We start from the raw sequence: 17,478 nt of genomic DNA, 5'->3' as shown, positions 1-17,478 counted from the left end.
TTTGTCACTTTTGGGGATAATGCTAAGGGAAAGATCACAGGTGTACGTAAAGTTGGTAATGATTCATCACTAATTATAGATGATGTTTTACTAGTTAATGGTTTAAAGCACAACTTATTGAGTATAAGTCAACTGTGTGATAAAGGTTACAAAGTATATTTTGAACATAACAAGTGCATTGTTGAACACAAAACTGATAATAAGGTATTATTCACTACAGAGCATCATGAAAACGTATATACCACCAGTTTTGATAACTTAACCTCACAGAGTGTGACATGCTTCTCTTCTATGAGTGAAATTAGTTGAATTTGGCATAGGAGACTAGGACACGCAAACATGGACTTAATATCTAAACTAGTTAAGGGAGACATAGTTAAGGGATTGCCTAAGACAAAATTTGTCAAAGATAAAATTTGTGAGGCATGTCAATTACGAAAACAAGCAAGAACGAGCTTTAAGAAGAAGAAAGAAATCTCTACTACTAGGCCACTTCAAATGCTACACTTAGATTTATTTGGTTCAAGCCCAATTCAGAGTTTAGGAGGAAAATCATATGCATTTGTCATAGTTGATGATTTTTCAAGATATAAATGGGTACTATTCTTAGGTTACAAAGATGAAGCGTGTGAACAATTCATAAACTTGAGCAAGAAAACCCAAAATGAAAGGGGATATACTATCACTAAAATTCGAAGTGATAGGGGTAGAGAATTTAAAAATCAAGGCATGGAAGACTACTGCAATTCATTAGGAATAACTCATAATTTTTCAACTCCTAGAACACCACAATAGAATGGTGTAGTTGAAAGGAAAAATAGGTCTATACAAGAAATGGCCAAAACTATGCTTAACGAACATAAATTACCTAAGTATTTTTGGGCTGAGGCAGTGAATACCGCCTGCTATGTTCTAAATAGAGTTTTGATTAAACCATCTCTTAATAAGACTTCGTACCAATTATGAAATGGCCATAGATCAAACATATCATATTTTCATGTCTTTGGTTGTAAATGTTTTGTACTTAGAGACAACAAACATCTAAGTAAGTTTGATGTGAAATCAGATGAAGGTATCTTCCTAGGATATGTCTTAGATAGTAAAGCCTACAGAGTATACAACAAACGAACAATAACTGTTATAGAATCTATTCATATAGTGTTCGATGAGTCAAATCCCTTCTCCAAAAGCACTGATGAAGATGAAATTGAGATAAACAAGGAATTTGAAAAACTGTCTATTGAAAATGATTCAGAAAAGAGAACTAAACTTAAGGATCCATTTGCTCAAACTAATCAAATTGAAAATGAGGTTAATGAACCATCTAGAGAATGGAAGTACATAAAGAATCATCTCATTGATCAAATAATAGGTGAACCATTACGTGGAGTAGCCACTCGATCCTCACTTAAGAATATGATTAGTCATTTTGCCTTTCTATCTCAAGAAGAACCTAGGAATGTGAATGAAGCAATTGAGGATAAATCATGGGTGTTGTCCATGCAAGAAGAGTTAAACCAGTTTGAGAGAAACAAAGTATGGGTATTAGTTCCTAGACCTGAGAATAAGACAATCATTGGAACAAAATGGATATATAAGAACAAGAAAGATGAACATGGAATAGTTGTTAGAAATAAGGCTAGACTAGTAGCTCAGGGATATAACCAGGAAGAAGGAATAGATTTTGAAGAAACCTTTGCACCTGTAGTTAGAATGGAAGCCATTCGAATGCTTTTAGCCTATGCTGCCTTTAAGGATTTCAAGTTATATCAAATGGATGTCAAAAACTCATTTTTAAATGGACACGTAAGTGAAGAGGTATATATAGAACAACCCCCAGACTGACAAAAGTCTTGTACGGTTTAAAGCAAGCTCTTAGAGCTTGGGATAAAAGGCTAAGCAGTTTGTTACTAGAAAATGGATTTATCATAGGAAGGATAGATACAACTCTGTTCATAAAGTCTAAGAAGGATGACATTCTCCTAGTTCGAGTATATGTAGATGATATCATATTTGGAACTTGTAATGTCCCTCAATTTCTAGATATAAAATATCACATCATGGATAAAAATAGTCAACCCGAACCAGTGGGTAACAGGGACACCTGTTATACACAGCGGAAAACCTAGCAGCAGTAAAGTAAAATCTAAACATCCATCCATAAAACATATTACTAGAAACATAATACCAGAGTTTACTATATCTCTCAGTACTGTACATATATACAACCTGTCGCGACGTCCCGGAGCGCGAAGTGCCCCGGGCGGCGAAATAAAAATGTTTTTAAAACTTTTCAAGGAAAAACATGGAATGTCGGAGTCGCCACTAACCTTTTAGTGTGATTAGAACACATGATTACTACCCCGTTAAGGGTAGAAGGGGCCTACGTTACCAAAGCTGGGGTCGAGAGTTCGGTTACGCGAGGGGAAAGTACGAGCACCCCCTACGTGCCCGTTCTTACGAACGGTACCTAATTAATTTAAAATTATCCCTAAGTTAATTTAAAAAGTTTTTAAGTTACTCCTTTTATGAGTTTATAAATACACATGAAAAATAAATAAATAAATAAATGTAATATACACATATATATTCCCTTAGAGCTTAAGGTACGTGAAGCCCGAAAGCTCATACCCTAGCATTAAAATCATGGGGATAAAAATCAAAAATAAATAATAACATAAAATAAATATTGATATCGCAACACATAATACAAAATATAACTATACCCGAAAAACAAAAAAAAAATACTAAGAATATTTAATATTAGTAATAAAAAATAACCATAATAGTAACAATTATAAAAACAAATCACTATAATAGTAACCTTATACTAATAATATCGTGTCAATAATACAACACTATGTAAAAATATCACAATGACACTACTTAAATAATTACAGTAAATTGATTATACACTAGTAATAATAATACATGATCATAATAATACTCCCTCAGTATATATATATGGACATATGTATGTATGATTATAATAAATAACCGGTACGCTAATATATGTATGATAATAATAATATACATATGTATAAGTATATAATAATTATAGCAATCATTACATATGTATAAGTATATAATAATTATAGCAATCATTACATTAGTAATAAGAGGCCTACCTAAACACCGCAATACCTGCCTTAATCTTAACATGCAATTGATAATAACATACACAATATGGAAATAATTAATGAAGGAAACAAACCTAATTTAGAATTAAAATATGGAAAATAATAACAGAGTAAGTAAATAATAAAAATGGAAATAAGTTACTTCTACAATGTGTATGGTCACCAAAGTTAATATACATCCCTAAATATACAAATATTACATATAAAATGAGTGCAATAATAACCAAAACCCTAAATAGTGTAAAGAAACCTAGACATGCATAAAAACCTAAATAATATCTACACATGATATGATGACAATAAAAACCTTACTTTGATAATACATAATAGACACAATTTAAATTTGAATATCTAATTATAAAACAAATACTATAACAATAAAAGAAAAAAAAACCCTAAATACGAATATACTATTTATTAAATAAATATATGACAACGAAAACTTTAACAATAATATTCAATTAACCATAATACTACTTATTTAACATAAACACAATTCAAAATTTAAAAATTGAAACCAGCCCCAACAAATAAAAAGGAAACCTACAAAAATAAGAGAAAACCAAGTAGTATTTACAATAATTACTCAAAAAATCTAAACAAATATCGCAGCAATAAAATGAAACCTAAAACACAATATTTAAAATTTTAACATATATACAATAAAAAGTCTAGCTGTGAATATTAACTACATACTACGGCAAATAATATATTAATATAAGTACCTATACAATGAAGTCTTAAACTTTAAATATTAAAACAAATCAAAATAAGAAAAGAAACAGAAAAATAAATAAGAAAACAAATAGCTAAATAAATAAACAAAAGGAAAATAAAATAAAATAAAATACACGTGCGCGTGTGTGCTGTGTATGTATGTGTGTGTGGGTGTGTAGATATACAGCAGAGGGACTCACAGAGGGGGGTGGAGCAAAGGAGCTGTCATGGCTGTGCTTTGCTGCAGGGTGGCTGGGCTGTGCCTCAAAATGAAGCTGGTGGTGTGGGAGGTTGCTCGGTGGTCTGGAGCAGGGGAGAGGGGCAGAAGAGATCGCAGAGGGTGGCTGCTCCAGTTAAGGCTTCGATGGAGCTGCGTTGGTGCTGGGTGCTCGGCTATCACGGCTGAGTTGCAGATTGGAGGCTACCTGCTATGGGGAACTGGCGAACGACGATGAAGGTGCTGCGGCTCTCTTCTCTGCGGTAGTATAGGTGTCTGTCATGAGGCTGTGAGGGAAGGCTGATGCAAGCGGTGGCCGGAGGAGTGTTTGGCTGGACCTGCAGAGGAGGGGGTGGCCTGTGCTCGGAGGAGGCTAAGAAGGGTGGCCGGAGAGGAGGAGAATGGGCGAGAGGGGTGAGGGACGGCCGTCTGGTGCACAGGAAGAAGAAGAAGAAGAAGAAGGAAGTGTGGCTCTCCATTTATAAAAATTCCAACCCTAAAAATCCTTCTTTTCTTTTCCTTTATTTATTTTTAATTTTTCTTCTTTATACCTTTATAGTAATAAAATATATGGGAATCATAATAATAATAATAATAATAATAATAATAATAATAATAATTATCTAATAAAGATGGAAATAGCAAAAATAATCATAGTAAGGTAATAATAAGAATGATAAAAATAATGAAAATAGTAATAATAAAGTAATAATAATAAAATAATAATAATAACAATAATGATAATGAAAATACTAAAAATAATACTGACAATAATAATAAAATAATAATAATAATAATGGTGGTAATAATAAGAATAATAATGAAAATAATCATAGTAAAATAGTAATAATAATAATTATATTTACAGCTAAAGATAATAATAATAATAATAATAATAATAATAATAATAATAATAATAATAAAGTAATAAATAGTGATAATAATAAAATAATAAAAATAATGGTAATATCAATAATAATAAAAATTTTGTTATATTGGGCCTAGGAAAAAATAGAATGTCTACATAACCCTCAAAATAACGAAATGACCCTAGGATCATACAACAAAAATCTACTGATCCTAGTACAAGACTTACCCTTCTAGTAGAGAAGCTCCACTTACTCAACGGCGGCCTTGACCCACCAGTTTTTCTGGATTTCTTGAAAAATTTATTAATATTAGGGGTGAGACACTTCTCAGTAAAGGAAAATAAACTAAATACAGCTGTGTGGTAATATGAACATTTAAAATGCTTATACATATACAGTACATTTCATAACTTTGAAAATAACCATAGTATCATACTGGATAATCATGTACTTTCATATTTGTTAATAAATCATAATATACATAAGCCTCTGTTATAACTGTAATACTGAAAATATACACCCAGAATGAATAGCTAGCTAATGTCATGTATTACCCCCCATGACGGGTTGTGCAGCCCGAAGGCGGGACCCGACAATGGCTGGCCGACCACTGCCGAATAAAATATGTCTATAAGTACGATGGGCCCGCCGCACCCTGGTTCAGACTACTAGGTGGATGTCCACACTCTACTGAAAGCCACATCGACTATCCATCTCCCATCCCCTCGTGGGATGGTTAGCACTAATCTGAAGTAGATATCTGATCTACACATATAGCTACGGTACCGAGCCCTGAACTGAACTAAACTAACATCCTGGTGGTAATAACATATAATACATGAACATACATAATATCATCATGGCCTCATGCCGAAAACATAGATACGGCCTCGTGCCGAAATCTTACATATGGTCTCATGCCAAAATCATAGTAAATACGGCCATGTGCCAATAACATAAATACATGACCTTGCGCCAATAACATAAATACGGCCTCGCACCGAAATCATACCTGTGGCCTCGTGCCAAAATCGTTTCAGGTATTCACATTCTGAAAATAACTTATTTATCATATATTCGTCAAACTTAGTTTAGCATAGCTTGTCTTTTCAAAATACTTGAAAATATGATTTGCTTATAAAATCATTCATATCATGATTCACTTCACATAAAAATAATGTTCATGCCACACAAGTGCTGTTAAAAATCATGCTTCATATTCTAAAATCGTGTTTTCCTGTCATCTCATACATACATATATACTTTAATCATCATAGCAGTATTTCCCAAATCGTATGTTTCATTCGTAATACACGATACAACATATGCTTTTTCTGAAAATAAATTTACTCATAATCAATAATAATTTACATGGAAAATTACTGTTTTAGTTTATTCTCTTACCTGACTACTGAGAAAGCCCCCCAAAATCCTAGCCTAACCTCCGTAGGATTTCCTACTCAATACCCAGAAACTCAAAACTCCCAGTATTAAACATCCGTATTTTCATGCGTACATCAATTTTTATAACTACCATAAAGTCTAATTTGACTTAAAAAGCCTTACCTTAACTCAGAGATGATTCCCAACTTCGTTTTCCTAACGATCCGCTCCGACAAACTTGTAGAGAACTCCGCCAGAAGCGTCGTGGTAGCCTTAAATCTTTGATCCGACGTAAAACTAACCTAAAATCGAAGAGAGAGTGTGAGAGAGCCGAATAGGAGAGAGAGAGTGGAGAGGAGGCTTGCAATTGAAGATAAAAATCGGATTTTTAGTATTTATAGACAGCAGAATTTGTCGACGAGGCCGACCTTCGTCAACGAGTTCTTCACAAATTTCGTCGACGAAATCCACTCCTCGTCGATGAAATTCAATCAGCTCAAAAACCCCTCTTGGTATTTCTTCGTCGACGAAGCCTTGTGTTCGTCGACGAAATCCTTTAAGCCTTTGTCGATGAAGTCTACGGCCTCCTTCTGTTTCTATTTCTATTTCCCTCTCTTTTTATTATCCAAATTCCATTTAAAATCCAGGTTGTTACAGAACTACAAATAAAGAATTGTGTAATGAATTTGCTAATACTATGCAAAATGAATTTGAAATGAGCATGATGGGTGAACTAAATTTCTTCCTAGGACTTCAGATTAAACAAACGAAACATGGAATATTTATAAATCAATCGAAGTATATAAGAGATCTACTCAAAAAGTTTAATATGAAAGATGAAAAAATATTAGGAACACCTATGAGCGCTACTTTAAAATTAGACAAAGATGAACAAAGTATTCCAGTAGATGTCAAGCTCTATCAGGGAATGATCGGTCACATACTTTATCTGACTGCCAACAGACCTGACATAATGTTTAACGTATGTTTGTGCGCAAGATTTCAAGAGGCACCAAAAGAGTCACATTTGTTAGCTGTCAAATGAATACTTAGATACCTGATAGGAATCGTGGAACTTGGGTTATGGTACCCTGAGTATACATCTTTTGAGATTATTAGCTATTCAAATGCTTATTTTGCTGGTAGCAAAGTGGATAGGAAGAGCTTGAGTGGTACTTGTCATTTCTTAGGACATTCGTTAGTCTTTTGGTTTTCCAAGAAGCAGAATTCAGTTACTCTTTCCATAGCCAAGGCTGAATACGTAGCGGTAGGTAGTTGTTGTACTCAAACGCCATACATGAACAACAAATGACGGATTTTGGATTAAGCTATGAAACAATTCCTATAACATGCGACAATACAAGTGCAATAAACATTTCAAAATATCTCATATTACATTCACGAACTAGCATATAGAAATACGACATCACTTTCTTCGTGATCATGTGCAAAAAGGGGATGTGACACTTGAGTTTGTATGCACGGATGAACAATGGGTAGACATATTCACGAAACCACTTGCAAAGGATAGATTTATCCAAATTAGGTGTGAATTAGGTCTGATACATAGTCGAAAGGTTGCCTAGAATTACATTAGATAACATAATTCAGGGGGTGCAATGCTACTTAATGTTCACAACTGATTAAAAACTTCAATTTCAACTCATTTGTTTCCATTCGATATCACATTAATCAAAATTTGGTATCCTCACATAATCTTTGAAATTTGCCACACTGTGTATGTTCACATTGGAATTTACATTAAACAACACAACTTTTTGCATTAGCAAGGGAAAGAAGTAAAATTTTTTCAAATCTGATGGTTGAACAAGTTTAAAACTTTAAGACTTCAAAGGGAAGAAGAACATAAGGTTATGTCCACTCATGTATTATTATACACCTTTTTGTTGATGTCAAAAAAGGGAGAGAAATCAGGAAAATCAGGAGCAAAATTGTTAGCAAAACTAATTGTGTAAAGGGGAAGAAGAATAGCAAAAAAGAAAAATCAGGTTATAGGAGAAAAATCAGGATATAGCAAGCAAAAATGGGCAAAAATGGTTTGGAAAAACTAATTGTGTATGAGTATATTTTATTTGACATGAGCATATTTCATTTGTTAGATATTTGATGCTTTATTTATGGGAGAGCCTTGTTGGGTGTAACCCATTTTATTCTATATTTTTTTGCTCGTGTATTTGTCATCATCAAAAATGGGAGATTGTGGACTCTATGAGTCCAATCCGATTTTGATAATGACAAATCACTTGATATTTGATCTGTGCATTGAGATTGTGAACATGAACAATATTTAGCATGCACGGAAAGATAACAAGTCATAGAAGTCATGAAGATTAAAGCATACACAACTTGACACAATCCATGGAACTGAAAGAGTAGAAGAATGAAGAATACGAACCTCATGGGAATGGGTACTTAGAACTTAAGTATACACATATTGCATATGATTTAATTTGATGCTCAATATATACCCTAGAATGTCCTTAGGACTCGTGCATCTCATGAACATTATTAAGGGACATTTATGGACTTAGAAATATTATTAAAACCCTAAAAAATATTTTTATAAAAAAGCCAAGAAAGAGAGCAAAGTAGATTTTTTGAACTAAAAAAAAAAAATTAGGAATTAGTCACTTCAAGAGACCAAACTCAATGTTCAGTCGCCTAAAGTTGCAACTTCAGAAGATCGAAGATAAATTCAGTCATTTGAAGAATTTCTTCAAATGACCGAAGATTAAGTTCAGACGTCTAAAGAATTTATGGTGAAACACAGAACTTAGCAGAAGCACCTCGTAAGACTGAACTTAGACTTCAGTTGTCTGAATCCGACACTTCAGAAGACTGAACCCCAACTTTAGTCGTTTGACCCTGTATCCAAGTTAATTTTTTCGAAGTTCTACGGAACTTCAGTCGTCTGGGCCTTTAACCTCAGTCGTCTGAACTTGCGGCAAAGTTTAAAATTTTAATTTTTAATGAGAGAACATGTGACCTAATTTTTTATCCAACGGTTAAGATTGACTCTAAGGGCAAGGCACCTAAATATTCAACATCTGAACGCTAGTGCCTAAGACTTTTGGAATAGAATTGAGAGATTTAAACATATTGCTATACGATTGCTTGCACTCCAACTTATACTGATATAGCTTGGTCAAATCAACTCATAAAATCGAAGGGATTTCACTTACACATCTTGATAGCTACCTTTGGTGATTGAGGTTTGGTAAACAAGGGATTATTTCGTGTTTTTTAATATATAGGAATCTTGAAGTTTGTTCATATCTCATACTTATATATCTAGTACTCCTTTTGAAGAAGAAAAATCTTTGTGTTGTTTCGTAAAAAATTATTTGCGAAAAGTTTTTCTAAACATTGAATCTTTGGTGATCTTCAAGTTTTTATTTTCTTTCAAAGACTCAACATTTTAGTTATTCCAAAATCTACTTGATTGAAAAGTCTAAAGGTTATCTATATACACTTGAGAGAAATATTGTTGTGACAAAGTGTATTTCAAATCTTTGCAATCTTCAAAACTTTTTGTGTATTCAAAGATTTAACCTAAGTTCTTCAAAGCATTGACTTATATAAATATTTTTTGGGAGATTTGATAAAGGAGAAATTTAGTGAATCATATTCTTGCATATTAAAAGATCGTATTGTGATTGAATATTTGAAAGAAAACTTTTTGATTTTGATTGATATAATATTCAAGACAATGCTTTTGACAAGTTCACATTAGATATTTGTGCATTTTCGTAAAGTGAACTAGAATCATAATTTTCTACAAAGCTTTTAATTGTATCATTACTTGGGAGTTTTTGATAAAAAGGGAAATTGTGTTGAAGCATATTCATTCATTAACGATTGTATTGTTACATACATATTGTGCGTCACGTTGGATCATATGTTTATGTGTTAGGAATTTCAATTGTACTCACCAGCTTTGTTAGAAGCAACATTGAGTGTTTTGCAGATTTGATATTGTATTGTAATCACGGTTTGGGTTGTGAACCAGGTTTGAAGAGAGAGTTGTATCTCTTGTAAGCAGTGGATTAGGAGGAAGTTGTATCTCTTGTAAGCAGCGGATGTAAGGGAAGCTCTATCCCAATTTAAGAAGTAAGGATTTTAGTGGAATCCTTGAGTGGGCTGCTCAAGGCGAGGACGTAGGCTGGGTTGGCTAAACCTCGGAAATTCGCGTTTGCCTTCTCTCTTCCCTTATCATTTTATTTTCCGCACTGCAATTCATTGCTCATATTTCATATGTGTATGTTTTAATAGCTCCACACACACTTAATTGGGTAAAAAGAATTCATTGATAAAATAAATTTAAAATCAGTCTTAAATCCCTACAATTGATTTGTTAAACATAGAAATAGGGATTAAGTGATAAATAATTTGAAAGATTTTGAAAATACCCAATTCACCCCCCTCTTGGGATTACACCTAAAGCAACAATCATGAATTCTATTTTGAAGTCATATTTCCTAACATTTCATACTAAAAAAACATATTCCTGTGCAACTGTAGTATTTTCCCAAATATACATTTTCACAAATATGCTCATATGTAATACATGCCTTTTGAAACTTAATTTGCTAATAAATAATAATAATTTTCATGAAAAATTACTTATTTAGTTTACTCTCTTGCCCAACTACTAAAAAGCTTCTACAATGTCTAGTCCTATACCTGTAGGGTTCCCAATTCAACACCCTAAAAATATTATCTCCTTGAAAAAAATTTCAGTATTTCTTCGAGTACTACATTTCCTACAATTGTGGAAAAGTCAAATACTAAATAAAAAGTCTTACCTTAAATTTGGGATGGAGTTCAAGTCAGCCCCACCAACGATCCACTCCAGTATACTTGAAGAAAACTTTTCCAGGAGTGTCGTGATGACCTCAGATCGTCAAATCGGCAAGAATCCGGCCTAGAATCTTAAAGAAAAGGGGGAAAGGACAAACAGGAGAGAGAGAGAGAGAGAGAGAGAGAGAGAGAGAGAGAGAGTTTTAGCATCATTTCTGCAGGAAAAATCAAGTTTAGGCTGTTTATACACTTGGACTCGTTGACGAGATGCCACGAAGGAAGTTCATCGACGAATGGCTATTCCTCGTCAACAAAATTCAGAGCTGAAAATAGCCTCTTAGTAATTTCTCGTCAACGAGACGTGTGTCCCCGTCGACAATCCTCTCAAGCGTGTTTGTCAATGAACGTGTTGTGTTCGTCAACGAGACCCCTATTGAAATTCCAATTCCAATTTCCTTTCTTTTTCCTTTTATTATTTAATTAATATAATTCCTTTAGGTCTCTACACTTGTTTCATCAACTTCTCATGTTCTCTCGGGTTTGCTCTATAATGTGGTAAATTAGGTAGAGATGAACTAGGAATAACGTCAATGACATGTGGAATCTTTCTCACAAGAGGTAACTAGCTAGGTTGCTTAGAGATAACATCCTTAAACTCAAAAAGTATAGGTGATACTTCCAGTGGTGTTTCATGCTTAGAAAGGGGTGTTTTAGTCTTTTTAGTAACAACCTCCGACACTACCTCTGCATCTTGACTTTCCTGCTCAAATTGATTTTTACTTATGATATTCAATGATTCTCCACTAGTTTTTGTTTTTTCCTTCTTCTTTTTCTCACCTTTTGGCTCTAGTAGACTCAAAATAATTCTTTTGCAATTAGACCTAAAGGAATAAGTGTTGGCACACCTATTATGTGAGACATCCAAATCATACAACCACTGTCTTCCTAAAAGAATATATTAGCTTTGGTGTATTCCCAAGAGGTGGGGTGAATTGGAATTTTAAAATTTATTTCTAAATTCAGCTAATTTAAAAGCAGTATATTCGCAACTTAGGATATGTCTTTACAATTCCAAATGTGCAGATAAATATAACATGCGGAAATTAAAATTATGCGCAATATTCACCAACCATAACATACATGTGCAGAAATGTAAATTGCCAAAAGATAAACAATGTACACATGTTATCGGGATTCAGCTAGTTGTGCCTATATCCCCGCCTCTAGCTCACAAGCCTGAGGATTCCACTAAAGCTCACTTAATGGGTGGAGCGGCACCTAATACAATCAGGTCAATTAGCACAGGGCTGACCTCAACCATTACAAATTCTCCTTGCAAGGCGGAGAAGGCCCTAGGTGAAATTCATAGAATCCTTCCGAGCTAGATCAAGCCCCCTCAGGCCATGCCTAGAATACAACAGTATTTTTTTCAATCAAATTGGTACAGTGATTATGCTTTTATGTAAAGAAGATATGTACCCAAATACGCGCAATATAATCAATGCACCTCAATGATGTATGAACTATATGCTCGGTGCTCTACGTGTGTACTCAACACCCAAGGTTATGTCTATGGTCTATCAAGCACAAAAGTGTATATTAAAACAAGATTTGAAACACAATACATGAATATCACAATATCAAATCAAGGTTTCAAATACGCAAGCTAGATGATTCAAACAACCTTAATAAGATGTTCTCAATGTTCTAAGCACAATGGATGTTTAAATGCAAACTTTGAAAATAATTTCTGTACACAAAAATATAGGCTAAGGTAACTTGTAATGACAACGCAAGAACCACAAGCCACTAAGTCTTTCTACACAAAATTTATCAAATAAAACTGATGGGAGAACTTAAAGCTTTACTCTCAATAATAAAAACAATAAGCCCAACAAATAAGAGTTTGAGCTAATGAGTATGAAGCACAAACACTCTAAATATACACACAACACTTGAATGATCAAGGAAAATGACGTTTTGAAGTGTATGGGAGTAGTATAGGCTAAAAAGGGATTTTTGATTTTGAGAGAATTTTGGCACTAATCAATTTGCTAATTCTTCCTAATTATAACAAATGAATAGGTATTTATAGGCAAGGAGGATTTTTTGACCATTGGGGACACAATGGGTATAATTAAATTTGTTTTAAAAGCTATTAAAAAAATTAACTCAGTTTACCCCATTTAAAAATCAATAAAAAATATTTTAACCCGCAATGTTCGGGTGCCTGGCCTGAGGTTCGGGTGCCCGAATTGACATAATAAAAAATCTAATTTTTAGCGGTTCTGGTGCCCAAAGAGTGAGTCGGTCGGCCGAACAAAAGTCAGTCGCATTTGTTCGTTAGTTCGGATGCTCGGCACAAAGGTCGGTTAACCGAATTGATCAATTCGGTCGCTCGAGCCCATTTTGAACGTAATCGTTTGGGCTCCTGAGTTGTTGAAAAGGAACCTGACACAGTTTTTGGTGCCTGAGGCAGATACACTCAAAAGTGGTTTGGGTGCCCGAACACCAAGTCGACATATTGACTTGTTCGGTCGCCTGAGCCGTTTAACTCGGCATAAGTTTGGTCGCCCGAACCCTCTCAATGTTCTCAATTAAGTCCAAATTTGGCTTTAATTAATTCCCCTAATATTATAAGTGGTATTGGGGACTTTGTGCACTAAGTGTTTGGACCTAGGGTCTTCCGGGTCTTTCTAAGGCCTTTTTTAAGTACGCTAAAAAAACCTGGCGTCGATCGACGATCCCTAAGGTCTTTAGTCTCATTATCACCAATCTTAATGGGGACAAGGCATCTATGGCTCACGAGCATGGTACTGGCATCAACCCAAGCTACTTTATATGGTTGTGGGTGTGGCTCAACTTTCAAACCTAACTTTTTCAGCTGTAGATTTAGACACAATATTCATCCAACTTTAACCATTTGTGATCATCTTGCAACTTTTACTCACATAGTTGATGTAAGTATGGAAAATAGAAGTGCGACGCCAATCCTCTTGTTCATTGGGACTGATCACAATGCGTCTCATCACACTCAACCTAGCACTCTTATTTAGCTCACTTGACAACTCATCTATTAAGGTATCTTTCTCAACCTCAATCCTACGATTTATATAAGGATTCCCGACTTGAATAGACATCCTAGGGGTTGGGGAAAGACTCAGATAACACTAGGGTAGCCCTTTGGAATGGTGTTTGGTCACACAAAGTAAGGTCAAGTGTAAACCTAACCTAACTAACTTCCAAATATCCAAAGTTCAAAATCTACACAAGCTGTCCAGGGCCAACCGTCGACTGTTTGTTTGAAGTCGTTGACAATGTCAGACTCTTGCGAGTTCTAATGCAAATTGGGGTCTTGAGGGTTTCTTAATTCAACCTAGGCTCTGATACCAAGATGATGTAGGATGGGATTGCTCAACCTATGTCCTACGGTTCAACCCTCACACAAGCACAAACAATCAAAATACTTTGAATTAAGAATTCAATTAACTAACATAAACACCCTAAATTATGCTACCTTTCACAAGTTGTTGGATTTTTGAAAAGGTGTATGTGTTTGTCCAGGAAATAAGTCCCAAGTTTTTACTGATCAAGGAATCTAGTTATATGCGAAAGATGATACTTTCAAAATCAAGATTACAAGTTCTAAGCTACCAAGCTAACTTTCATGCAATTGATTTTGACTAGCAAGTATCAATATTGAAATCAAGTGGTTCAAATGTGCTATTCAAATATGGAATTTCAAATTTTCAAGCAAAGGCTTACACAAGATTAAGCAAGGGTTCAAACAATTACTGAAGTTACCAAGAGATTCAATGGATGGCTTGACGTTGTTCAATACATTGTTAAATCACACCGTAGGTCCTTTGACAAGTGTTGAAACACCAAGAGAAACGCAACAATGGAGTATACTGGAGATGGAAGTGGGGTGTATGGTGTGGTAGCCGTGTGGATGTTAATGAAGAGGTTGTGAGAGTGAGAGATAGAGGAGGGGATGATGGAATCACTGGACAGATTAGTGGTCTCTCACCACTTGATCTCCAAAGAGAACGATGTAGTTTCGCACTACACAATCAAAGATTAGACAAAGCTATGAAGCTCCAACAAAAGAGTTCTTTTAATATTCAAACATATGCTGCCATTGGAGTTCTTACAATGCTAAATATAAAGACTTAGCTGGGGATACAAGGCATTAACAATCTTACACTCCGCACACAAGCATAGGAGACAACATAATAAATACACTTACTAACTTCTAACACAATAAATATTCCAACTTACTAGACACATTTACTTCTAACACAACTTACTAATGAACACATGCAAGCTAAGTAGACTTAGACTTATTACAATTAAATATGGGACATATGCCAAAGGAGGGGTCCAAATTTGTGTGGGGCCCATGGAGCCGTGTGGGGCTCACATGGGTCTTGAGTTGGATCTTGCTGCAATACTTCATTTGGTCTTCAAGTATGGTCTTCAAGCACCTAATAATCTTGTAATAACATATCCAAGAATAATAAAATGAACATAATAAAATCATCTTCCATCAAAGAGTCTTTCATCCAAATCTTCTATGAATTTAGGTGTAATCACAAGAGGAAGGTGAATTGGGTATTTAAAAAATATTTTCGATCTCTCAATTCCTAATTTGAAAATCAACCATACAAGCACAAGTTTGAAAATACATAGATTTCAGTATTACACAACCTAATAAATTCAAGCTTTGGATATCTCAAACAATTCAGTATTACCCAATTAATCTCAAGTCCAAGAAATATTTAAGGTATGCATAATAGACAAATATTAAATAAGTAACCAAACGTAAGCTAAAATAAAAAGAGATAAGGTAAGAGAGAAGCAAACATAGGATTTTTTACGAGGTTCGGCCAAACCCGACCTGCGTCCTCGCGTTGGGAAAAATACCCAAGGATTCCACTAATCTGCTCCTTAAACCTTGGGGGGGGGGGGAGCTTTGCATTACAAACTGCTGCTTATAAGAGGCACAACTTCCTCCTTACAACCTGTTGCTTACAAGATGCGTAGCTTCCTCTTTCCCGGTTCACAACCTGAACTATCAATACAATAGATGAAAAAAGTTTCTAAATACACTCAAATGCTATAACTTGAAGTTTAAGAGTGAATATGTGATGTTTTCAATAAAATTTTTGTAATAACAAATGTATGATCTTTGTAAAAATATATGTTAAGTTTGCTCCAAAAATTTAAACCCTATTAAATATTTTTCCAGAAAAGATTTCCCTAAAATATGTATTTTGGAGATTTTAGGGTTTGCTCTGAAATAGTTTTTGCTATGATAAAATAAGATGAAATCTTTGAATAAAATATAAAAGTGGATGCTTTCAAAGATTTAAACTTTAGTAAAAACTTTTTCCCAAAACAATATTTTCAAACAATGAATAGATGAAAAACTAGAGTTCTTCCTCTCAATAAAATTTTTGAATAAAATGAGTAGGAGAGTAGATAGATTTTAACGAGAAGATTGAATGCCTAAAAATAAGAATTTGTTTACCAAACCTCAAAACGAATGATGTTTGCAAGATATGAGTGAAAACCCCTTGAATGTGAGAGTAAAGAATGCCCAAGAGAGTTTTCATATAAGAGAATATTGGCAAAAGGTTATAAAATAGGTTTTAGGGCTGAAATATATAGGCACTCTCGGCATATGGACGCTCTCCAACCGTTGGATCATTAACAAGGTAAGTTATTAAAAAAAATTTACCTGTTGAGCTTTGGAGCATCAGCCTGCCCCGACAAACTCGTCGACGAATGTGTCCTTCACTCACTCATCGATGAGTGGACACATTCATTGATGAGTGTCCTTAACTCACTTGTTAACAAGACTAGGGGATTATTTGACGAGTTACGATCTGAGAATATTAAGGTCTCGGTAATTACTCATCGACAAGGTCAGGGGATTCGTCGACGAGTCCCCCGAAATTCAGCCCTATTAGCCTTCTATGTGACGCCTTAATTTTTCATACCATTTTTTATATATAATAATCAACAACAATAAACAATCATCTGTCACGTCACAAACTCTGATACCATATCAACAAGACCCGACCCGAAGTGGGGTACCGGGTAATCAGTTCATCATATATACACATTCCTAATAGCGGAAGTCTATATTTACATACCATTTCAAATACAAATAACTAGAGTTCCATACATCCATTCATTTCCCAAAAATCAACAAAACATTCTAGGGAATCATACATCCCTAGCTCACAACACTCACCCTGTCTATCAGGGTATCAGCTCCCTTCTATCTCGGAACTCTATCTACTCATCTATCACGATTTCCTGA

The 17,478-nt window shown here is 34.5% G+C and overlaps 1 protein-coding gene across 1 annotated transcript in view; it reads left to right on the top strand.

Moving 5' to 3' along the window:
• The first annotated feature begins 4,377 nt into the window (after positions 1–4,377).
• The window catches only part of LOC131160974 (subtilisin-like protease SBT3.9), a 28,819-nt gene continuing 15,718 nt past the window's right edge, over positions 4,378–17,478 (top strand). Inside the window, exon 1 of the mRNA XM_058116842.1 lies at positions 4,378–4,539. Coding sequence (XP_057972825.1) covers positions 4,378–4,539 — 162 coding nt within the window. The remainder of the gene's footprint in view (positions 4,540–17,478) is intronic.

This window comes from Malania oleifera, chromosome 7 (genome assembly GCF_029873635.1).
Source record: "Malania oleifera isolate guangnan ecotype guangnan chromosome 7, ASM2987363v1, whole genome shotgun sequence".
In the NCBI taxonomy this organism is placed as follows: Eukaryota; Viridiplantae; Streptophyta; class Magnoliopsida; order Santalales; family Ximeniaceae; genus Malania; species Malania oleifera.
This window is presented reverse-complemented; position numbering and strand designations above follow the sequence as displayed.